Source organism: Aythya marila (genome assembly GCF_965140915.1).
Source record: "Aythya marila genome assembly, chromosome: 2".
Classification (NCBI taxonomy): Eukaryota; Metazoa; Chordata; class Aves; order Anseriformes; family Anatidae; genus Aythya; species Aythya marila.
This window is the reverse complement of record NC_139043.1, coordinates 96,546,033-96,571,835: the sequence shown is the minus strand read 5'-3', so window position 1 is coordinate 96,571,835 and position 25,803 is coordinate 96,546,033. Positions and strand designations below refer to the sequence as shown.

The window sequence follows — 25,803 nt, the reverse complement described above, 5'->3', positions numbered from 1 at the left end:
TAAGGAGGCTCTTTATTCCATCATCCAGGTTGATAATGAAAATAATAAATACTACTTAAAAATTCTATGATTTGTCCTTCTGTTTTGAACAAAAAACAGTGATGACCATTATCTGACTGAAGTTCATCTTAGCATGAGTTCAGTGTTGGTTTCAACGTCATGTGCTATGATTACCAGCATCTAGAGATGCAATTTCTCCTACACACCTAAGGCCTGTTACTTGAAGAGAAGGCTGTTGGGTTTATTTGATATGATTTCTATTTAGTACATCTATATTAAGTGGTACTTTTCTCTCTCTTTTACCTCTCCCCCGAAGGGACAAACCATTTATCAGCTCTCTGTCCCATTAGCTTTTATGATCACTGGAAAGGCTTAACTTACGCTGAACACAGTGAGTCCCACAGGGGAGTTGTCCTCTAACAGCAAGCAAATCATTGGAGCACTGCAGCATGTGTTTTTACAACATCTTTTCCACAAAAATCCCCAGATGGCCATTTAGAATTCTTTTAAGCATTAATGAAAGTTGAGGACCCAGCCTTTCTTTTCTATGTTTGCAATCTGAGAAGATTTTTTTTCACATTTGTTTTAAAGGGTGCTCTGCCTTAAGCCATAGCTTTGGGAATTATCTAATAAAGTGGTAATCTTGACTGGCATTTTACAGAAGCATAGAATATCCTGAGTTGGAAGGGAACCACAGGGATCACTGAGTCCAACTCCTGGCTCCACACAAAACCACCCCAAAATCAGACCCTATGTCTGAGAGCGTTGTCCTTCTTGAACTCTGGCAGTTTGGTGCCGTGACCACTGCCCTGGGGAGCCTGTCCCAGTGCCCGAGCACCTCTGGGTGCAGAACCTTTCCCTAATACCCAGCCTGACCCTCCCCTGTCCCAGCTCCATGCCGTTCCTTCGGGTCCTGTCGCTGTCCCCAGAGAGCAGAGCTCAGCGCCTGCCCCTCCGCTCCCCTCGTGAGGGAGCTGCAGGCCGCCATGAGGCCTCCCCTCAGCCTGCCCTGCTCAGGGCTGAGCAAACCCAGGGACCTCAGCTGCTCCTCACACACCTTGCCCTCTAGACCCTTCACCATCTTTGTGGCCCTCCTTTGGACACTCTACATTAGTTTTACGTCCTTCTCATACTGTGGCACCCAGTACTGGAGGTGAGGCCGCACCAGTGCAGAGCAGAGCAGGACAGTCCCTTCCCTTGACTGTCTAGGAATGCCGTGCCTGATGCACCCGGGATATGGCTGGCCATTTTGGCTGCTGGGGCACACTGCTGGCTCATATTCAACTCACTATTGACCAGAACCCCCAGATCCCTTTCCACGGGAAAAGATCTCTGTAGCCTCTCTTCCCCATTTAAAAAATCTAGTTTTCATGACTGAAGGAAGAAATTTGAAAAGCATTTTCCTTTAAGGGGAAAGAAAATACTTAAAATTATGGTTACAAAGCACTAGTCTTTTGATTTTTGCAGAGTATGACTGAGATAAAGCTCTTTAATGGGTTACACTGTAAGCAATGCAACACAAAATCAGAACAGCAAAGTTATCTTTGACATAGTTCCTCAAAAACCTTTCAGATCATCATTTTTTAGTCATGATTTACAAAATTGCTTTTCAGGTGAATACCTGGTGACAACAGATTTGTTTGGGCAACAAAATTGCTTTATACTTATTCCTATCTTCACTGCTCTGGTAAGTCCATTTCCAAATAGGGTTTTCAGGTTTGGAAGTTGGTGGGAAATCTATCAAAATGTTTGCTTTTGGTGTGCATTGCTTGTGCTGGCTTTGGATAGCAACCAGATTTTCAACCTGCCTGCTTTTCTTTGAGACACTTTGATTGAGAATGCTGCTATAGTAAAGGAGTATATTTTCTTTGAATAATGAAATGTTAGTTGTTATTTTTTGGCATCAATATTCTAGTTCCTTTACACCGAGCCTGGCCTGCTCTGCAATGCTTGGGCTTGTGCAGCAGGCATGCAACAACCAGGTAATAGCCATAAGTTTGTGTCACTCCCACTGACATGAAATTGGTTAGTGCTGCTGCATCCCACTCACAAACCGTGGCCCACCGAAGGTGTTTGAAAGAATAAATCTATGGCAAGGAGGAAATTCCTGTCTCTGCTCAGTGTATCATCCTGAAATAGTCACTGCTCAGTTAAGGTGGTATGAATCATTATGGCATGATAACAGTTTGCACTATCTGGTCCCTTAGTCTGCCTGAAGGAGAAATAACACGAAGGACTAAAAGGATCACATTCTCAGTCTGAATTTCTGGTTCTTCTCATTCTCCTTTTCAGTGCTTTTAAGAACATCCCCAAAATTACAGAGTTGCAGCATGTCTTTTCAGTGGCATGGCAATCAACATACATACGCTTTGTATTCTGACTTCTCATAAAATACCCAGTCACATTCATTTCAGGATAATGATCGTAGCTGAGCCCAAAACTGCCTCATACTCTTGCACAAATAATATAGTCAATAATTTCTATTACAATGTAAAGCTTAAGCTGTGAGAGACAGCTTTGTTAGAACCACCATCTGTCTGATCACATTCCACTCCATATACCAGGTATGTTGTCTCAATCTTTTGATAAATGTTAGAGTGCAACTAAAATTCTGACCAAGACAAATGCTGTTCTGCATACATTCCTCCTTTGAGAGCAAGAGCAGGAGAACAGGTTGTCTGTGATCATTATTCACCATGTAATGTGATTCTGGATTAGTACAGATTTCAGTATGATGTAAGGAGGTAATGTGTTCTACATAGACAAGAACATGGTGTTCACCTGACACTTGAGAAGAGAGGTGGTTTTAAGCAGAAAGTACACAAATTTCCTGTAACACCAAGGAAGAAAAGATTTTCAGTGTGGATCCCTGTTTCCATGGTTTTCATTCTCTCTACCAGACTGGCCGCTGTCTTTGTATGGCTTGAGGAGGATATCTCTGTTGAGTTCCTAACAAATAAAATTTCTTGTTGGGCAGGAGGGGATGAGTTTCACAGGGTTCCTCAGGTTTTGGATCCCAGATAGATCCCAGCCCAAACATAGACTCAGAAGAAGATGGAAAGGATGCTTTCGTCCTTGTTTTTACTCTGAATATTTTGTCTCTTGTAAAAAAAAAAATATATATATGTATATCTTTAAAATGTAACACGTTGTTTATAACAAGAATTAGTTGTCTGTTCCAGTTAACCAAATTACTTCATATTGCCTACCTAGTCTTAATCAGAAGATAATTAACTGATTATTGGTTTACCTGATAACATATACTTATAAAGTTCCATAAATAAATATCTGCTTTATGGGAATTAATTACATTTTTTATTTCAAGACCCAGGTGCTGTTCTGGGGAAATCAACAATATAACATGAATGACACAAGGCATCAGTCTCTATTCTTTGTCAGTCTGCCAGATTTACAAAAACTCTGTGCCACTACAATAACACTGAGTTCCCAGCTACCAGAAAGTGAGACAAGGAGCACACAGATAAAAACATGCAGGTAATGAATGTTGAGGATTATTATTTTTAGAAGCTGCTAGTGGTTGCTATTCAAAGATTTTATTAGTACTACTAGAGTTAACTGTAATATAATTAGTAGTAAACACTATAAAATTGTTCCAAGTAATATACATGTAAGTTGTTGGTGGGGGACTTGCTAGGTATTGGAAAAAAGCAACAACAACCCTTTCTATTGTGTTTTTAAATGTCATCATCTAAAACCAACAAGACCACCTCCTTTGAACTGATAAACAGTTAAAATTGTTTCCTGTTAACATGCAAATTTGGGTTGCTTTAGAGCATCCAAATTTTTGCTATTGAGCCAAATCAGTAGCATCTTTTGAGCTATTGTAAATGCTTTATGTAGGTTGAGACTGAGTGAACAGAATACTCAGAAAAAGTATGTACTCTGCTCAGTGCTCACAAACCTTTATGTTGTTCCCTGTGATAGTAAAGGGAAGAAATGAGAAATTCTGCCAAATGGAATGCTTTGGGGCAGATCTGCTAGTTTGCCAAAGGCCTGTAGATTACATCTTAGACCCACTGTGAGTGGGTTAAGAGCAAGTGACTTGGACTAGTCCAACATATTATATTGAACCACCAAAAAAAACGATTAAAAAAGGAATGTATTTTGTTTGAAAGGGTAAAGAAAAGAAATGTAGACTGATGGAATCAAATACGGAAGTTTATTGTTGATTTTCTTCTGCCTTCTTTGTAGACAGTTATTATTCCTGTATCAAGACATCCTTTCTGCACCTGTTATTGGAACACTAAACCAAATTTCAGCTGTAATGGCGGTCAGTAATCACTCTGCAAATAAGCATATGTAGTTATATGTGATGTATGCTTCTTTAAAAAAAAAAGTGTTGTAGTTTGTTTTGGTTTTGAGGATAAGTAAAATTACATAATTTGAAGCAAACTTTTACTTGTATGTGTTGGTAATGTAGATGACAGCTTAGGTCATTTTTTCTTTTGACAAAATGATATTTTCAGTTGGTGAACCTTTTGTGGAACAGAATGAACTCAGTAAGATGCCGCTCAATTCACAATGAGATCAGCAGGAGCAACTTCTGCCATTTTGTTTTGGGCAGTCTTTTGCTTGCTTGGTAATATATCCTTACCTGGAAATGAGATTACATTATGACAAATGCCTTGAACTTATTTTAGCTATCATTCTCCTTTAAAATACAGGATCTGGTATTTTCTTTGAGTATTCCTCAGTATATTTTTCTAAAGTAGAGATACTGATGGACCAACATTTGCTTTATGATTTGATAAAACACCCATTAATTTCAGACACTTGAATTCTATTTATTTTTTTTTTAGATACCATTTTACAAATCAGGAATATGTCAAGCCTATATAGAGAGACAAGGAGCTACCGTAAGTGCTGAAAGATGTCACATTTCTTCAGATTATTAGGCATTTCTGTGATTGCTGTTACCAGAGATGAGTATGTTTCATAGGACGTGCAATTTGCTCTGCAGAAGCCAAATTTCAGGTTAAAAATAAATAAATCTGTCCCATAGACAAAATGTCTCCTATGAATCTGGGTATAGTAAGTATACTTCATCAGAGTCAAAAGTTTTAAAAAAATCATCCTGCTATATTTCTTTAGATTCTTCTGCTGCATTGGAGTCCTGATCCTGTTCAGGAGAAATAATATTTGACCTCGAGGCAAAGACAGACCTGCCAAAGACAGACCAAAGAGCTCCCTGGCAGGTGTAATCCCATTTTTCTGTGTCCTATAGGTCCCATGAGTGAGGGTGTTCAGAGAGCTGAACTACCTCCCCATTCACATTTTGTTTCTGTCCAACACGTATAGGATTGTTGCAGAGGACCAAACCAAACCAAACCAAGACAAAAACACAGAGAAGAAATGGAACCCAAGAGCTTAGCAAGCTTAGCAACTTTTGTTTTCAGACCATTATTCACATGCTTTACTATCTTGTATGCAATGTTTATGGGGTTTATGACGGGTGTACTAAAACTGCTAGGTCAAAAAAAACCCACAACTGACTGCAGTCAAAGCCAGTAGCTCTGGTGATTTATTTGCACAAACAGTTGGATGTATTTTTCTTGGTTCCCAGTTGTGTAAATGCATCTCTGCTTTTTTAAAGACATACTGCTCAAATACGGTCGCATTACAAAACTGTTTTATGTTCATTTGTGTAACTGACTCATCATGGTCAGATTTTCCAAAACCAACAGATGTGTAGTAATGCCTATATTTAATAACCATAAGCGGCAAGCAGATCTTTGCAGAATCTCATTAGAAACCTCTTGAATGTGTATTAATTAGATCTTTTTACCCCCCCCCCCTTTTATTTTATTTTATTTTTTATTATTTTTTGCTTAATATCAACAGTAGGCTGTACAGGACAGAGTCAAATAGACAACTAGTACTGCTAGATGAACAAAGCTACATTCACATTTCATTCTTGTGATTGCAAGTGAATGTCTCTGGTCTTGAGTTTGACAGCAGAGTTAATATATGTACATTTGGGGAGCTATGGATATTATCTGGAAAGAGATGCATACCTAATAGAGTATTCCATACTTCAGCTAGTCTTTTCCCCGACTCTTTTATCAGCTGTATGAAACATCATATGAATTGTAGCAAACCTTACTCTGATGACCCATGAAATCTAAATGCCTACATTGAATATTGTGCTAACTGTCCTTTGTAGCTGTGTAGATGAAAAGTAAAGATGTGTAACACTGGGATTTGGCTCCAAGATACAGTAGCAGTGTCTTTGGTAAAACTTTCACTGAAGCCTTTACAAAAGCGTATCGAATGATTAATGTTTTACTTCCCCTTTCTCACTGCTGTTATTAGCTGGAAGAACCGCAAAGAGTTAGTCCAACCATTCTCCAAAGCTGCCTCTCCTACACACTTACAGCCAGACTTGCACCCATGTGGAACAAGGCTGGTCATCTCTTGGTGCAAGGTAATTCACCTGGGCCAGGGATCAAGCATTTAATTTTCAGTTCATTATTATTGCATTTTTTTTCCTAAGTTAATTTCCCGATTAATAATTTCCATAATTATTTCATTATTCTATTTTTATTTGATTGCATTTTTATTGTTTCTTTATCCAAGTTAACAGTCCGAAATGATACATCATTCACTTTTGCACTTCCTTATCCTGTTATTTTTAATAGACAAAATAATTATTTCGACTGAATGCAACATACCAGACTGATCATTTCCAAACCAAATATTGTTGGACAGTAAATGTCTTCTAAAAACTCAGCCTGTTTTTCAAATTCATGCTTTCATCAGTGGCACTTCTGCACTTGGATTGCATGTTTTTCTAATAGAGAAGTGTTTTTCTGTCAGACCATCTCCTTTTACCAAGCTCTGTCTTTTTAGATAGAAGTTCCTTTGCCTAACACCTCTACCCTAATTCTTATCTAGGGGTGAATTACCAAAGTGTGGACAAATATGCATTTCAGATACATGTGCTCATACTAAGCAAAGCAATTGTGTAGATCATTTAAAATATACATTGAGAAGAGTGCATGTTGTCTTATTTCCAGTCACAATATTAGCAGTGTCTTTGTTTTCAGTGTCTTCAAAACCTATAACTTTTTAAATGAAATCATCTTTCAGGAATAACAGCTAGATGGTTGCTGATACAAAACTGACTTCAGGGAAACATTGTCTAACAACAATGTGCTCCTGCTGCATACAGCTTGTCTAATCATATCTATGCTAAATCTGGGGCAAAATTCATGATAGATGGTAAAATATATAGTAATACTGTACAGGTTTGCTTTTGAGTTTAAGAAATGTATTAACTCTTAGTCAATTAAAAATAATTCTATGTATAAATTTCTTTTTTGGGGAGAAAAAATGATGTGTAAATTTTTGTCCATTAATATCCTGTTCATATATCTTTCTTTTAATTAAGAAGAAAATGAGTCAGTGAAAATTTAATTGATGTGGAGGGTTTTTCTCTCTGTAAGGGGACACACTTTTCATCACTCTTGACACAAATGAAATCATGTCATTTCTTCATTTTTTGCATGAGGATATTAGGCATACATATAGTTTAGAAAATAATGTTTATCTATTTTGTTTATTAAGGTAAAGATTTTTTGTCTCGTACAGGAAAGCAAAATGCAGTTGGTAAGTACAGTTTTCTGTTAGTGGTAAGCCTGTGTGAGCAAGGTGTGATTATATGAATTTATGATTGAAATACTCCCATGATCTTCATATTACCAACACAATGCCTTTTGGTTTTCATTCTGGACTAATCTCAGTCAAGTTAGACTTGATGGTTGATAATTCTTTTTTCCTACTATTAATCTATGGCCATAGATTGAAACCTACCATTAAAACATTATGGTTATAACAATTAAATGCACTTGCCTAAGATTACAAGTCTTGCAAGTAATGTGAAAGCCAGATAATAATAGATAGGCAAATGAACTAAACTGACTGTACAGTGTTTGTTTGCAAAATTAAAGTCACAAAGCATGCTGCTTAGCTATTGCAGAAAATACAAAATTAAATTTGTATTTATACATCCAGTATAAAAATTAAAGATTACATTTTGGGATATTGAAGTCTACATTTGCAACAGGACTATATATTCAGGAATTTAACGCATTCAGTCCCCATGTTACGGTTTACTTAACACTGGGTGAATATTCTGGGGAAGCATCAATAAGTGCTTGCCTTTCTGATAGATATTGACCATTTTTGGATGTGTAATACTGGGTTTGATGACTGAATACAGCTGATGGTTATTTTTATATTAACTACATTTGCTTTGAAAATGGGTATTTTTTATCAATCATATAGGTGTCAAACATCTGGTTGAATATACAACCATGGGAGCCATACACCTCACCTTCATAGGGAGGTGTATGGATTGTAATTGATTATTTTTATTTTTTTCCCACAGTTAAAATACAATTAATTTTTATTTCCATGCTTAGGAAGTCTTGCATTTTGATTTTCAAACTCAGCATTTTGACTAGCAGTTATTTTAAATAAACATTTGGTTTAGCTTTCTAACAGATGTATTATAGTTCAAAACAGGGCTTTGGCCTTTATTTTTATTTTAGTTCTAGACCTCAATGTATCGGAGACACAGCTTTGCATCAGTGTGGAGGCTTGCTCAATTCGGTTACCACCCCCTGAGGTATAAAACAGTTGCATTTTCTGTGGCTGTATTTGTCATGCTAAACTTTATCTTCTTTTCTGTAAGGTGACATAGTATTAGCGTGATGGGGAGGGAAGTGCTTATTTCTGACTGTGTTAAGACAGTAATCACAGTCTGATTTTTGGGTGGTCCTTTGGGGACCCAGGAGTTGGACTTGATGATCCTTGTGGGCCCCTTACAACTTGGGATGTTCTATGATTCTGTTGACCATACACACCGCTTTTGAGTGCATAACACCCGTATGTTACCTTTATTGATGCATTCTAGCAAGCATACCAAACATCTTTGTAATTCTATACCATTTGAAATACCTCTTGAAAAACCCTAGCAGATTATAGAAGTCAATTGTATTTGTGCTTCTAGAGTTCCTTCTAGCAGTGTTTTCTAGAAGGCATTCACAGTCTCACTGTAATACATAACCAGTTTTGAGTAACTTCTTAAAAGTGAAGCTGCAGGTAAGTTGTCAGCACTATGTGTAAGGTCCCTGGATATATTTTTTTTTTTCTGGAATTTGCTTCATTTTCTCTGTAGCTGCCAAAATAGAGGAGCAGCCTGTACCATGCAGCTAGAGAACATAATTAATAAATTAATAAATCATAGTTGAGGTTAAAAAATGTCTGTCCTTTCTGACAGCCATGTTACTTTTGTTGATAAGTTCATGCATACAGGGGCATATTTGTCAGGCTGGTTGGTTTCTTTCCAAAATTAGTATCTCAGATCCCAACTCTTCTTTTTTAGAACAGAAAAATAAGATTTATTTTGTGAGCTAGTTGGACAGCATAAGTATTAAAGCTGCCTTTATGAATCCAATTACAAAATGACACAAAGTAATAATAGAAGTGATCACGGTGTGACTTCATTAATAGTCTGACCATTTTCATACTTTTCTAAAACAGAAATGGCTAGATATTCTTCTCCAGGGATAAATGCAAGCCTTGAGAGATCATAGAAAGAGAAATCTCTGTTTGATTGGCTCTGACAGTCAATTTTTTCCGTTGTGAAAAAGTATGGTGTTTTGTGACTTCTCACACGGTGAAGCTACATGTCTCATTAATTCTGTTGCTGGGATCCTTGCACTTGATTAGGAAGGGTGGCATACACAGTTACTAGACTGTCAAACATGAGTTTCTGGGTTGAATTTTTTTTTTAAATGCATAAAAGTGAGACAGTTCGAGTTTGGGAAATTTGTTCTGTACTGTTATTTATTAAAGCACTTAAATTTTAAATCTCACTGATTTAAGTAGCCTTTAAAACTTGTACTTATGTAACTTTGGGCAGTGTAGGCTCTAGCATAAGATAGTGTGCAATTTGATAATGAGATATCTTATGAAATAAGCAGGCTGTGAGTCCTGATAGGAGAATAATAAGGTCTAAGCTTCACTGTATTGTGATATACAATTCTTTTTGAAATTATAAGTTCCATATTGCTATGGAGATATTTGCAAATACCATTTTTTTTTTCCTGTTTTAAGCTGGAAGATTTTGATATTTCAGCAAATGCCATAAAGCTGTTTGCCAGCAATGAAAACACAGTTATTCACAGACACTCCATATTAACTAACTGGTGCTATGTTTTGCCAAGGTAAGCATCTGTTTTAATTCCAGCAGAAGCAAACATTTCCTGGAATGTATGACATGCAAATTGCAAATTTAGTGCTAGTGATAAGAACACATCTGTTTTATAGACCGTTTTACGTTCAGGAAGTTTTCTTTTAGGTCTCAATGTTATGGAAAATGTGAAAGAAAAGTTAATGAATCATAAATTACGCACCTAAGTATCATTTCATTTTTAGTAAGCTCTTTGCTAATGTGACATGTAAAAATGTTACTTGTCCTCAAGTATAATTATAGCAGAAAGAGTCAAAGAAAAAAATAATCATCTTTGACACAATCTCTATTTTCACCTCTGATTTTCATCACAGCTGTATCAGGTGTAATGATATATTTTCTTTTGTTCTATACTCACTGGTAGTGAGCATTGCGGATGAGACTAATCAGACTGGTAGGTTCCAAGCACTTTTCCATACTTCAGCAAATATCACTATGGTTTTGTCATAAACAATATGAGCTAAAGATGTTAGCTCTCCTAACCTAAAAATAATACATAACTTTCAATGCCAAAAATAAGATTTATTTTTTTAAGAAGTCCAATGTATTTTCAGCTGAGTTTAGAGACATCCTATGTAAACATTTCTTCTTTACCTGTGCACAGCATGAAAATGGGTCAGATCATAAACATCAGCCATGTAATTCCTCCAGAATCGCCTTTCCGTTCATATGAGGAATTTCAGATGCACTGGAAGAATCTGGTAAAAAAAAAACAAAAACAAAAACATATTACTGTATTTTCCCTCCCTGCTTTTTGGATATTGAATTTATATTTGTATTACACATTTGTGAGTGTTCTTTAGTGTTTGTTTGTGGTTTTTTTTAGTACGGATATATTCTTCCAGAGGATCTTGAAGAGAGAAAAATATACTTGAGTGTTTATTTCAAGCCTATAGGGGAAAGGTTCTTTACGTATCCTTTGCAAATATTTTTCTTATATGCCCTCTACTACTCTTCTATCTAAGACCTAACTTCTCATTTTTGATAGCACCACATTTTCTTCTTCCATAATTTCATAGATGTCACTGGAATTGTTTCATTAGACAGTTAAATTAATACTGTGCATTGTTCCTGTAAAAATATGTCCACCAAAGATTCATTTTAAAGATAATTTTCCTGGTAGGAAAGACTTGACTGAAGATTACTTATACTGAGTAATCTTTATTGCAGTAGATCAGTATGGTATAAACATATTGAAGTCCTTTGACTTTCTAAGCTTCAGTCCCTTAAGAAAGTAATGATTTTGTTCACCTTGTTGAAATATGTTTAGACACACTAATGGTTTATTCCCAAAGAAGATTCATAATGGTAGAAATGTAAAGAACTGTGTTATGTATCCCTGAACACTATTCAGCTACCCTCTAAGTTGCATTCGAAGCCAACCAGTGCAGTATTTTGCTAGAATGGATTCAGAAAGTGTGTTGAACTCTTTCATTTCTGATCTGAAGTGTAAGTTTTCACATCTGTGTGGATTTCCAGTAAAGATGACAAGCAAAGCACTTTATGCTACACAGGAACTCTCCAGGGCTCCAGTACGTGTAAGGTTTTTTTAATAAACTTACTAATGGCAGGTAGTTTGCTTATGGTATGCAGTAGTCTGTGTCATAGTCAGAACCCAGTAATAGCATGGAGGTATATTTTTCACAATGAAAATTTATCTTCTTTTTAGTAAATGTGTAATCTGGTATATATTTCTATTTGACACCGTTATATTGTTGTTCACATGATAAATACAGTTTTTAAAAAGTTGGGGTTAGTATTACAGCATTAATTAGTTGCTCTCAGTTTGTGCTGTTCTGTTGTAGTTGAGTTTCCAGAACTTTCTCACACCTCTTCCATAAAAATGATACTTAAAAAAATGGTTTGTAATTTATTTTTAAAAAGCAAACTGAGGAAAAGATAAAATTGCATGGATTTAGGCATTTAAAAGCACTAAAACTGTAAGATTTATTCTGTGGAGTAAAGGAAAGGAGGCAGGCAATCACAATGCCTGTAATTTGAGGTTTTAACAAAGGCTGAGACTCAAATTTCTTTGGTCATAATGTGTAAGAGGAGAAGTAAAGTAATTAATTCTGAACAAAGAATAGTGACAGGAATGGCAGAGATTCTGAAATGGTATAATCCTCTTTGAAAACACAGTTCCTGTTTATGGCTCCTCCGTGATCAAAGCTAAAATGGCTCCTCCTTGTCATCTGCAGTTTTTATAGATATCCAGGCTCTCTTTTGCTTGGAACGTCCTTAGAAGGCTTAAAAGACAAGGAGCACTGTCAGAAAAAGTCTCTTTGCAGACCCCCCTCAAAAGGGCATTACCCAACTGGAAAGCACTAAACCAAGATAATGGCTGTAATTTAAGTCTTTCCTTCTGAGAAATATGATATTCCAGCATAGTTTATAAACAAACAACCGGGGGAGGAGAAAACAAATCTACACTTGCAATGACAACAAAATACTGTTTAAAATACATATTGCTCTAACTCAAAACGGGAATGCTTACAGTTATACATTGTAGTGTGTATCAGGTATATGTCATACAGTGATGCATTAGGTGTCACTGTCAGATTTTTAAAACCAGTTCATTCGATTTAAAAACTCTTGTTGTATTGCAGGAAATAAAATCTAAGCATATGAAATTGGCTGATGAGATGGTTTGTGTAGTATCTCTAACCCAGGCTCCTCCAAAGAAACAGACTTTGCCTAGCGTTTCTTCACCATGCAGTACAGAAAATAGCCACTGGATGGAGCGTTTGATCAAAGAGCCAAAACCACATATTTTTTCGAGTAGCAGAAGTATGGAAAAGGTTAGCGTTGAAGTAAAAGAGCAATCAATGAATCAGAGGCAAATATCAGGAGTATCAGATTTACCAGCTCTGAAATCCTTAGGAATGCCTGTAAGTTCAGCCTTTGAATTTCCCTGCAAAAAAGTCAACAGAACTATACCAATTTTCAAAGGAAAGTTAATGCAAATGAATGGAAAGACTACAAATCAAACTGATGGGAAGAAAAGAAAAAATGCTGAAAGACATTCACCAGTAAAAAATATGGGTGCTTTGTCTTCTGCGTTGACTGTTTGCAAGTCCAGCATAACTCAAGTTTGCAAACCAGTTCAAAATACATCAGGCAAAATTCCTACCCACAGCAGCTTTATTCAGATAATGACTGAGAAAGACTACGTAAAACAAGGTGTATCTGTATTTCAGTGGAAAAGAGAGTCCGGTGGACAAATGACTGCTTCTCTTTATTCTGATAACTCAGCTGCAGGTCACAATTCAGGCCAAGAGAATCACAATAAGGCAAACTCTCCTTCCTTTCTGAAGAATGTTGGGCCAGTGATTTTGAAATCTAACATCAGTCCGAGCCTGAATACATATGCATCTATTACTTCCAGTTCAAGAAGGGGAAAAATGTTTCCAAGTCCAAATACCACACAAGTTCTAGAGAAACAACACCAGTCAAAGAAAGCACATTTGCAGATTTGTAAATTAGACAATGGAATGACAAATTGCAATTTATCACAGCAACAAACAAATGAAGGACCAGGGTTAAATACTCACAAATCCATCTTAAATGATACGGTGTCCATCACCAAAAATGATGAAAGGAAAGCATCTTGCAGTTCTAAGGATTGTATTGCTAAAACAACCTGTCTTCATTCCAGACCTAACTGTGAACAGGTATAGTAAATAACACTCACTCTCACTGGTTGTCACAAATTCTATATATTCTAAAACAACAATAAGCAATAAAGAGTGTGACTTTCATGATGCTCTACCAACATTCTTGATATAGTTTTCTAAAATTTGTACCATATATATATGCTTTCACCCATTGCTGTTTTTTTTGGTTTGTTTGTTTTTGTTTGTTTGCTTGCTTTGTTTTTTTCCAAAAGGGATTATTTACTTTGTCCTCTGAGATACACACTTTTTTATTGGGACTTTTAAGGTGGGATAATTAGTTTTAATTTCTTTAAAAGAGTTTTATCGGCTTATCAAGATTTGTGTAAGGAGAGTATGGTGAATTTTTTTGTGTTCATTCTGTCTTCATACCAAACCTGACTGCAGTGCATATAGACAAACATGGAAGATTTTGAAAATACAAGTTTAATCAAAGTTTAACTAAAATCAGAAGTTCCAACAAGAAGACAACCTACTGCGCATAGTAGATGATCTTTAAAGATCCCTTCCAGTCCCTAACATACTGTAATTCTTTGGGCATAAGGAAAAAAATCTTCAGAGAGAGCGTGGTTAAGCACAGGAACAATTTGCATGGAGAAACTGTTGAATTGTTACCCACTCAGATTCTCTGAATGTGACTGGGTGAGACCCAAAGCAATGTGATCGAATTTTGAAGTTATCTTTGTTTGGAGTAAAAGTTACAACTAGATGACCTCCAGGCATCCTTTATAGCCTAAATTTCTATGATTCTGACTGCATTTTAATAAAATAAGTAGCTGAGCTGATTTCAGTGCAGTTTTTATGAGGATAATGTCCCACAGATTGAGCACATGGGTACAAATGTGTTGTGTTTATCACTGTCTTCACCTATAAAATGTAATTTGCAGGATTATCTCAACTTCGTGTTATTAGTGTGTATTTTGCCATTCCATGAGCACAGCCCTTCAGTTGTGTTAGTTCCTAAATGCCAAACAATCAGAAATTAAACAGCATAAGATTATTACCATCTGACAGTCACAGATTAGCTTTTAGAGTGTGAAAACATGCAGCAGTTGCTAAATGGGATAACTAAGGTTATCAAGATGATGCCTGGGTTGAGGAGCAATGAGCTTATCTGTACAAATCATGTTGGTGTTAGTGGTGATAAAAATTATAGATCGGGATGTGTTGTGTTGATAAGATCTGATAGACAAGATACTGTAGTTTTTGTTTCTAATAAAGGTACAAACGTCTCTATTTTAAGATGTTTACAGGAAAAGAAAATCTGAGATGTGAGGAAACAATGGCATCAAAACTGACTTACTCAACGAAGGAGAGCAGCATGGAAGCATCAGTAAAGAAAGGTTGTGCCAGAAGGAGACAGGTAAAAACAACAAAAAAACAAAACAAAACAAAAAAACACCACACATACACGCCTTAGCCCAGTTTATGAGGACTTGAATGAAAAGATAAGAAGGAAAATGTCAGTTTTATCATTTTATCATGTTCCACTTAAAATAGGAAAACCAATAAATATTTTTGAGCCCACCCTGGGTGAAATTAACCTTAACCGTCAGTTACGTTAATATTACTTCAAACACGCATCTAAAATGTTCATCTTCTGCAAAAGGTAATACTAAAATGAAAGCATTCAATGATGGTATGTAAAGTAAATATGCCTCTGAAGCAGGTTTTCTGATTCTACAGAAAACAGTTTGATTCTCTCTAATTGAATTATGGGCCTTCTCACTGGCTATGTAAATAACTCATCTTCAGAACTTGAATTCAGCATTATTCAGCAGAAATGAGCTCTTAGAGGCTACTTGTAATTCAGTGTGGCATTTTAAAAGATGTATTTTCTTATTTTTAAAATATATTTCAGTTGTAATTGTCTTACTAACAAGAGCCAACAGCAGCAATTAAATAGGTTCTTAATACCAATTGGATTTTTTTAATGCCTTTTCCTCTGGATTCTGCTCTAACGTTGTGTGATGCAGTGTGTGCTTTTAAATTCCTCCTCAAACTATTTTTCCCGTGATTCTTAAGTATTGCTTTTACCTATCTCTGGGCTTCATTTCTGTTTCGCAATATCAGGTCTTTAAAACTCGGTTGTATCATCAGTTAGCCTTTCTTCCTTACAACCACATTCTTGAAGTTTTCACTACCTAGAAATGAGGCAGATTAGCAAGGAAGAGGTCCTACGTCTCCAAAGCTCAGTAGAGTTGCATGTTCTTATATAGATATGTAATTATTTGTGCTAATAGGCAACTGAACATACGTGCAATTACTTTACAAAATAAACCAGAAGGAGGAAAAGTTACATTTTACTCCCTTTCCACCCAGATTCTCTTGCCTTTTATATTTTATCTCAAGCAATCCCATGACCATTAGAGGTCTCCTTACCCATGCTCAGTATGAATTGCCTGTGCCTAATCATGTGGTACAATATATAAACTTGTCAAACCTACTCCTAAACTGTTAAGAACTAAATCATTCAGATTCTTCCACTTAATTTGCATTTGTTAACATTAGGTTTGATTTGCCATCTTTTTGTTTTGTTAACGTTTTTCAAGCCAAATGGGACAATTCTGGGGCTTTGAATGGTGATTAAAGTGAGTGCAGTTCAAATGGCCAGCAGAGCAGCCCCAAGGGCCTGCAGCAGGAACTGGGAAGTACCCTAGAGCTCAGGCTGCAGCAGGGTCGGGAAGAGGTGGTTTGGGGGACACCGCCCAGCTGCTCCGAGCTGGCCCAGACCAACTGCAGCTGGGAAAAGCCCTTCAACACAGCCACAGCTGAGTCACTGCGGATGCTGCAGCAGCCAGGAGTCATTCTCACACACAGACACACCAAAACCAACCAACCAAAACAAAACAAAAATCAAGTAAAAATAGCTATGGATATAAGAATCACAACCCCACGTGTCTGACTACTAAAGAGGGATTTAGACCATAATCCGAATGAAGTGCTGGAGGCCTTTGCCTTCCACTGGGGGAGACCGATCTCAACCCCACCAGGGGGTGGAAGCAGGCTGGACAAGCACAGAGCTTGTAGCAGGGCTTGTAGCAGCCCTGCTGAGATGGGAAGGGGCACTGTCCTGTCCAAGTCATGAATCACAAGTGCCCAGCGCTGTTCCTCCCTCTCCAGGCAGGTCAGTAGTAGCACAGGTACCAACTTGAGCCCTGACAGCTGCTTTAGGGAAGCAGCAGGAGACGACAAGTCTTCGCTGGCTGCCTGCCACACTGCCACACCGTTGCTGCTGGCACCACGTGAGGTGGATGCACAGATCTAGGGAAGCCTCAGCTGGAGCCTCAGCAGTGGGAGAAGATCTTGACTGGGCAGCGATGGACTCTTCTGCACTCATTAGTCTGATCCCTCCTCCATCCAGATGAAAATATAATAGTGTTAAAGTAGATAGTAATAGTGTAATGGGGGACACAGCTGAACACTGCATTCAGCTGAACCTTTCACTCAGAAAGGACTTTTTAGTTGAGCTGCTAGTTTAGTATTACTGCTTTGTTTGCTTTCTAGTTGTTTTGTTGTTGTTGTTTGTTTTGTTAACAGAAAGAAGAAGGTTCCTCAAAACCAAAGAAAGTCAAAAGAAGTAAGCCTTCTATTTAGGATGTCATGGAGTACTAAAAGAAAATTCTCGGTATGCTCATTACGAAGTTAAAAGAGTTTTCTCTTTGTTAAAATAACTGCACATCTATAATAGCTCCTTGTATTCATCTGGATTCTGATAATGATATCAAATGTCTCCAGAGGAATCACTTTGCTGAACAAATAGCTTCTAGAGCAAAATAAGAAGGTAGCAGAAGAATTCTTGGTTTCTTTGGACACTAGCAGATAAATACGAAGGCATCTTGTACTTAGTGGTACTGAGAACTTGGCTTCAACTTGTATTTGGTTTGGCTCCTTTTCTTTTAGACTAAAATTAATCTTTTTTTCTGTTGGTTTTCATTGGAACCCGAGCTAAAGTTAAAACCATAAACCATTAAAGTGAAGTTTTGTATATTATTTAATATCGCTATATGTAATAGTGTGGCTAGATGCTTTTGTGGTGCCAGGATCTAATCCAAGGATGAAATGGCCCGTCATGCAAAATTAATGAAAATTAGTTTTGTGGCCAGATATCTGAACTCACAGCATAGACAGTTGTTGATAACTGTCTTGCAGGATAGAACAAGCTTTTGCATTGAATATTCCTTTGAATATTAAGGATACATATAGCATACGAAAATGCCTACTTTTATTGTTCTCCTTGCTTATTGCACATTACTAGGAGTAAAATATGCTGGAAGCAGTAGCCTTTGCAGTTAACTATTTCAGAGATAAGTAGAAGTATATTTACTCAGAAAAAAAATACTGGTATAAACACAGCAGTCATGACAGTACAGCATGACACAACAGCCAGAAAATATACATTATACAGAACAAATAGAAAAATACAACAAGAAAGAAGCAAAATATAAAATGCTTGTCTTTTAACAGGGCTTTTGGCTTCAACATAAGGGATAATGTGCCTGGTAGCCTAGCATGCATTTTTGTCTCAGAAGTACACTTTATGTCCTTCCATTCTTTGCATGGATAACTTTCCTCAGAGGAACATATATATCCGTTGTATATCAGTTGTTCCCCCAGTCTCTGGGGAAGGCCATATTCAAAATAGCAGAGCTGAAGTTCCCAAGCCAATAGTCTATAGAACTCTTCCTGTAGCTCTACCCTTGTGTTGTCAAATGATAAAAAGACTTTTGGTTTTAGTTGACAAATTCCATTTAGCAAACAAGAAGCAATCAGATATAGTAGTAATAATATTATTTTACATGAAAGTAATTGCTGCCTTTGCTATAAGGAAGCTATATGAACAAAAGAGGAAGGCAGGGGATTCACACAACTGGAGTTATGTAAAAGTTTTCATTAGTTTTGTATATAAAGGCTAGAGCTCTATTGGACTGTTTCTTCTAAAACGTGGATTGCCCAAGGCTAATATTTAGGAATTTCTCTTGTGATTAGAAGGATATGGCACAGAAATATCAACAAAGCCATCTTTCAAGTGTTTTCTTGATGTGACATATCAAGTCAAAATAATACCTTTTTGTATATTGTATAAATGTTACACAATCTGGTTTTATAAAGAAACACTTTCAACTTAAATTTGAAAACATTTGCCTGGAAATTATATGTGGTGAAAACATTTGTATTCTCATTTTATAAAAAAGATTCTGAAAGATTTTAATCTTTCAATGAACAAGCAACTTTTTCTTTTATGAGGAAGGAATACTTATTTCCAAATCAGATCTACTATCAGATACAATCTTTGGACTACATGCATTAGTAAGTTGTTGGTACCTAGATACTTCAGCCATGCCCCAAAAAGTAGATGCTACCATAACGTTGTTGCTGTTATCCTCTCCATTTTTCATTGCTGCACATTTGTTCCGGCTTAGGGATAATCCAATTTACTTCGTGGTCAAACGTTTTAAAATGCTGAAGAATGGTTTCTTCAGATTCTTTCTCTTACTTTTCTGTAGAACTAAAAATGTGATTGGGTTACCTGATCTCAGCTAGTTAAGAAGGTGTGAATACACTTCTGCAATGGAAGTTGCTTTCTCCAGCATGGCAGGAACAGTATTTTGAGGGATTTAAACTTAAAGACCCAACCATAAGAGGAAAGACAACGCTGAGTATAGTGTGTATTTACCATAGCTTTATCAAGGACAGATTTTTTTACTTTTGCTGTGTGAAACTGCAAAAACAATGAACTTGAATGCTTTAGATACAAACTTTGTAAAGAAAATCAAAATACAAATTCAGAAATACAGCAGCATTTGTTTTTATAGTAGCCATACAGCTCTGAATTGCCATTTATTTTCTTTTGTGATCTAAGCTTTTTCTCTATTTTCAGGCTTTCAAGAGTGCATTAACAGACTTGAGGATCTCTGAGCTTCGTGAACTTTGCTCTGTTTATTTTGTGTCATTGCTACCTGTTTCTGGATGAAAAATGGAGGGTTAAATACATGCAGTCAAGTGAATCCATATATCAGCTTCATCTCCAGACAGTTTAGTTAATAATCCTCAAATGGATTTGTAAATTCAGCTAATTGCTTAGAGTCCTTGAATCACATTATGTCTGTCCTAGTACTTGCTTACATACTTAATCACTGTTCCAAGTTATTTTGAAGTTTCAAGTCTATCTTTAGCAATTCATGCAGAATATGTGTGCTGTCGCTTGAGTAATTTTATCAAAATAAATGTATCTTCAAAGACCTACTTGAAGATGTAGTTATAAATATGTATCTGTGATTGTTGTTCCATAATTGTTGTTTTTAAGTGAATATTATTGTGTTACATGGAAATTAGGAAGTAAATGTCACAACACTAGCTCATAAACTCAGATACTATTCAACTGCAGTATAACATTTGCTTTGGATATACATGTACATCTGCAGAACTTTTTTTTTTCTAAAGGAATTGGTACAGTGAAATTCTATGTGCTTTATGAAAACTTTACATTGTCATAGTTGTGTTTTTATTTACCTCATGTTTCAAATTGAGATTTTTCCCTACTACAACAAGATTTTTTTTAATAATTATTATTTTCTAATGTTAACTTTTAGCATAGCTCTAATTTAATGGAGCCACTGTTTAAAAGGAAATGGTCACTTCAACATATAAATTTCTTGTATGGAATGCAAAAAATTCAAAATAATACAAATAACACAAGAAGAGCAATATATAGTCAGCAAGACATTAAATCATATTTACCTTTTTTTCTGGAAATTGGTACACAAAGCTACTTTTCAAATGCTGTGAATTAGTTATTCCTTCATAGGCTTGACTATATGTAATTGTTCTTTTTCTTTCTGACAATATGGAAAAGCTGGTAGAGCAACTACATTTCTGCTGTGCCACATAAATTAATGCTTCATCTGATCTGTTTCCTGTTGTTGCTTTTTAAATGGTGCCTGTTGCCAACATTTGCCTCGTATCTTGTTATTAGTGGAAGTCATTCTTCATTATTCTTGTATTTTAAAACATTTGCATCATTTTGTGTTATCTACTCCAAATAGAGAAAACACAATTATTTTAGATGCAATTTATTCCACTTAAAATAAACTACTGAATAATTCATATGTGATGAATTGCCAAATCCTTTCTAGTCTATGGTGTGGGAGGGAACCTGTTTCTCTGACCCACCTGCCTCCCACTCCTCATAAAAGTGTAGCAAGGGGTTGATACGGAGTGAAAACACATGGGGTGTGGGAGTGCTGGTGGAAATGCCACTGCTGATGAGGGAGGAACAGTGCTGTGGCTGCCTTCTGAGGATTTATCGATGCTGAAGGGACCTTTGCTGCTGCCTTTACCTTTCACTGTTCACATGGAGTGGAGGCAAGAGCCTGTTTGTTTCCCCTTTTAATCCATTCTCACAAACTGGGCAGATGTCCTTGCTGCTGGCAGGCACGCCTGGCTGTCAAAGCACAGAAGCCCTCACTACATAGGATCAGCTGGAGCCTCCACATGCGATGTCTGCAGGCTGGATATCTCAAGGTTAAAGGAACAGACAGACCCAGCTGCCCCACAATATCCTGTGATGTACATCACAGCAAATAGAAATGTAAAAGGTTAAAGCAATCCCCAGGTGTGAGAAACTGGTAAGAGGCTAAACGGCAGAAGATATCACCTGCCCTTTGATGGTTAGTGGGTTTTATAGTTTTTTATAGCCCTCTTACCAGTTTTCAAATGATCTGGCTCTATGTCTGAATCAATTCAGATTTCCATTTGAGAAATCTCTGGCCACAATACTAGAGGATTCAGAAAACTACAGCTGAGGTATTTGTAATGAATTTACATTATTTAGTAAACATAAACTTCCACAGAGTGATCTTGTTTATTTTGGATATTTTCATATGTTGGAGCTGTTCTTTGCCTCCATAGTCTTCGCAGATGTAAGCCGAAGGGACTTCTTGCATTCTTTAAATTGGCATGTGCTCAAGCTCCAAGTCAAACCCAGACTGAGAAGGTTACAAATTATTTTACAAGTGGTTGTAACAGCCGGGGAGCTGCTGCCTAGTACCTTTGGTGCAGGTTTTGTACCAGCTTGTGGTTAATAGTTGTTTCAGTGACAGTCAGGTTAAAGCCTCTGCCAGTACCATGAAGTACTTTAATGAGCAGAGCACTCTAAGGACTTAGGGCTGCGTGCTGACCGGCATCAACATGCTTGTCCTAGCTTCATAGAGAACCGTGAAGAATTTCATGGCATCTCTCCTACTCGTGGAGGAAAATGATGTGTTGCAGCTGTGATCAAGTTTCATTGTTCTGCCGTTGTGCAGAACTATAGTTTTGATAGCCCACAGGCAACGCAGAGCAGTGGCTCAACCTCTCACCTAAAAATTTGCAGCCAGGATGAGCAAATATGTTTTCCCTGGGATCTGTGCAGAACTGGATGCAAACTCTGAGCAGCTTAATCCCCCCCGGGTAGCATTAGATTCTGGGACAAAGCAGTCTTACTTTGCTAGAAAATATGTGAAAATTGTTCCCAAAGAGCTTGCAATTCTGTCAGGAACACACATAGCTTCTTGCAACGATTGCATTGTTATTCAAAACAGCGACAAGAAATTTCTGTTTAGACTCTACGTAAAAAGGATTTAAGCTTGCACCTGTGAGAGAAATCAAACGTGTTAGAAGCTAATATGTCTGATCTTGCAGGGTGGATCTCCTTGCCAGATAATCCCTTCTAGGAGGAGTTTTGTTGCAGCGTGAGAGCAGCCCACTATGTGTGTACACATAAATTATATACTGCACGTGTGTATGTGTGTGTGTTAGAGCACGTGTGTGAATACACACCCATACATACAGCTGTACTTCATTACTGATGTTCAAAAACATGCTGATAAGAAAAAAGATTCCTTGGTGCAGAGTTCACACTGGCCAGCAGTGCTTGGACCTCCCATGTCCCTCAGGTCAATGCAGGAGGGATAATCTTCATTTTGCCATCAGGATCCACAACACAAAGCTCTGCTTCCATCACATGGGAACCGGCTGCCAGTGCTTAGCTGGCTTTAGCTGCGTATCAGCGTATGAGTTTGCTGAAAGTGAAACTGTGTGCTTCTTATCTTCAAAAGAAAAAAATTATCAGAAAATGAAGTTAATTTTTCTCTGCCATTCATACAATGGAAAAGTATATATATATACTTTTATATACACATATAGTATATACATATAAAATATAAAGAACTTTATACATATAAAATATAGTATACACATATAAAATATAAAGAAGAACAGACCCACTGTAAAACATAACCCCCCAGAGCTTTTTGTGCATCTTGTAGCAGATATGACTGGTATTGTGAAGAACTAAAATTTGTGTAAATTCAAGCATTTGTTAACCAGATACCTTATTTAGTGCTCTTTCTATTGAAAGAAAGACTCAGGTAAGACTCTGTTGCGTTAGGTTTTATTTCGCAGGAGATCAGACACTCTGAAGGCTGACAAAAGCATTTCAGCTTACATCAAATTTCAGCTCCTTTAGGAATGTCCTTGCTAAAATGCCACCCAGAGAAAGCAAGCACTTGGTCCTGCGGACCGAACTTGACTTATTATTTTTCAGTCTTCTAGTACTAATTGGATATTCTGCCTCTGCAGCTTATCTAATTTGGAAAGAATAACAACAGAATCGGGATTCTGGACACCGGTGGAAGCGAGCGCATTCCAGTAATGGAGAGCGCATGGCTCCTGAGCCCTGGGCACCGGGCCAGCCCAGCTTGGTATAAACACACATCTTCATTAACTCTCATTTAGAGAGGGATCGACTGATGTTAGCGTAAACCCAAGTAGTGTAAACCACCATCCAGATGTAAAGGAGAAAAAAAGCCCTCGGTTTCGGGGTTTCGGCCTTACTGGGAATACCGGGTGTGCCTACGTCCACTGGCTATGGACGCGCCTGGCTCTGGTTAAATGTGAGGCTGCAGCTGGGCGAGGGCTGCAGGACTGCAGTCCCTCACGTCCTGCACTCGGCCAGCAGAGCCAAATCTGCCGACCCCCGGGTCAGAGCATGGTTCTCACCTACTTTCCCAGGCTCTTTCTGGGCTGGAGGGGTGTGGGAGTGGGCGAGAAGTTGTCTTAAATCACAGCGACAGTCCTTTAGATAGCTGCCTTACATCTTTGACGTGTGGCTACAGAGATTAATTATTTTTAAATGAATCTAAATTAAAAGCTACTTACTTTCTGCATTGTGAGTCGGTGACATTAGCACAGTGGGTGTTTATCATGACAATTATGCTGGGAGTTTCAACACTGACTGCTGTATATATTTGCATCTTTATAGAGAAAAGTTGTCATCTGATCAGTTTTTTTCAAATATTACACTTGCTGTCTAAACTGGAAGGTTTAAAGGGTGCTGTAGAAGTTGGGTTTTCTTCTGCATTGTAACTTAACATATGTGTTTTTTCAAACTTCATTGAAAAACATCTATTTTTGTAGCATCATATGCAATTTTTGACCCAAGATCAAGATTTAAAGCAGTCTTGATGGCAACCGAAGAGGAGAGCACAAACTGGAAGATCTCACAAAAGGTCTCTGTAGATTGAGCAGAAAAATGAAAATGCAGAAGGAATGCTTTTTGCAGAACTGAGCCCACCCTGCAGCCCATCAGGGACGTGCCCATCAGCGTGCCCAGCTAGCATCTCATCCAAGCCTACTTAGCTGTGCATCAGTAATGGGATAATGCTGGAAATATGCATCACTAATTTTTAAGAGGGCTACTCTTAGAAGAAAGCTATCAGACTTTGTGAAGAGCCTATAGAGACCTGTCAGGGCTACGTTTTATCACCACAACATTTTTATTTCCATGTCTCTGAAGAGACAGGATCTGTTTAAGTTCCTGCAATGCTCACTTATTGTGCAGTTTCACACAGTACCCGAGGGATATTTGACGCAAAGTTTAGCTCCTTCACGTCAGCTGTAAATGCCCCTTGCTGCGTGATCAGGGAGAGGAGTGCAGAATAATAACGCAGCAGCCTTTTAATGTGCTCATGGCTAAAAAAGGTTTAGCACCAAATACTTTTTTGCTTCATTTTTGTGAACACAGGGTAAGATATTTTTGCAGCAAGACACTATTTCTTCTAGATATAATATGTTTTATTGCCAGTTTTGGCAATAGCAGCCACGTAAGCTCAGAAGGTCTGTAAAAACCTGAAGGCAGCATGGCATTGCGGGTGTGCTGCTCGCAGCTTTGCTTCGTTTGCATGCAGGCAGGCAGGAGGGATACACAGTTGAAGGCCCCTGCTTCTAATAAGAGCAGACAGCGGGGTAAGCATCAAGATTTATAACTGCATCTAGGTCACCTGGCTTCCACTGAGTTCTTTGTACATGAAATCATGTTTCCCTTTATGATTGTGACGGCGCTTCTATTAAAGCCAGTTAATCAATCATATTGAGTTCTGTGTTACATCCACCCCTCCTCTCCCACAGGTTTGTGCACGCTCAGGCCAAAGGCACAGCTCTGTGCCTGCAGCCCAGGGAGGGCCTCCCCACCTCTGCCTCAGAAACTACAGCGTGTTTAGGACTCTGGTGTGAATAATGCACTTTGGGGAACGTGCTACATAAAGTAGTTAATGAGGCTGGCTTTCATTCCTGGTGAGTCAAGTTTGGGCCAGCAGTGATTTTCGTGCAGCTTAGGTCGGTCGTTCTGCTGCCTAACAGGAGAGATGTGACTGAATGCATTCACCGTGGCAGAGCCAGGTGTCATCTGAAAGAGAATCTGACAAGAACTGAGGTAACCTTCCTTTTCCCCATTTTGATCTTGTGAGATCAAGGTATTTCATTCACAGTCATAAGTGTTAGATTTCCTTTACCTTCTCCTTGTAACTCTTCCCT

The 25,803-nt window shown here is 37.7% G+C and overlaps 1 protein-coding gene across 1 annotated transcript; it reads left to right on the top strand.

Moving 5' to 3' along the window:
• Positions 1 to 3,361: 3,361 nt before the first annotated feature.
• Positions 3,362 to 17,547, top strand: LOC309875560 (uncharacterized protein C18orf63; the record flags this gene model as incomplete). Its single annotated transcript, XM_082755112.1, has 13 exons — positions 3,362 to 3,495; positions 4,213 to 4,291; positions 4,821 to 4,877; positions 6,334 to 6,445; positions 7,588 to 7,629; positions 8,574 to 8,650; positions 10,144 to 10,253; positions 10,884 to 10,980; positions 11,106 to 11,191; positions 11,634 to 11,817; positions 12,886 to 13,950; positions 15,194 to 15,313; positions 17,491 to 17,547. 13 exons carry the CDS (start codon positions 3,362 to 3,364, stop codon positions 17,545 to 17,547), a joined length of 2,220 nt encoding a protein of 739 aa, XP_082611238.1.
• Between the last annotated feature and the right edge of the window lie 8,256 nt (positions 17,548 to 25,803).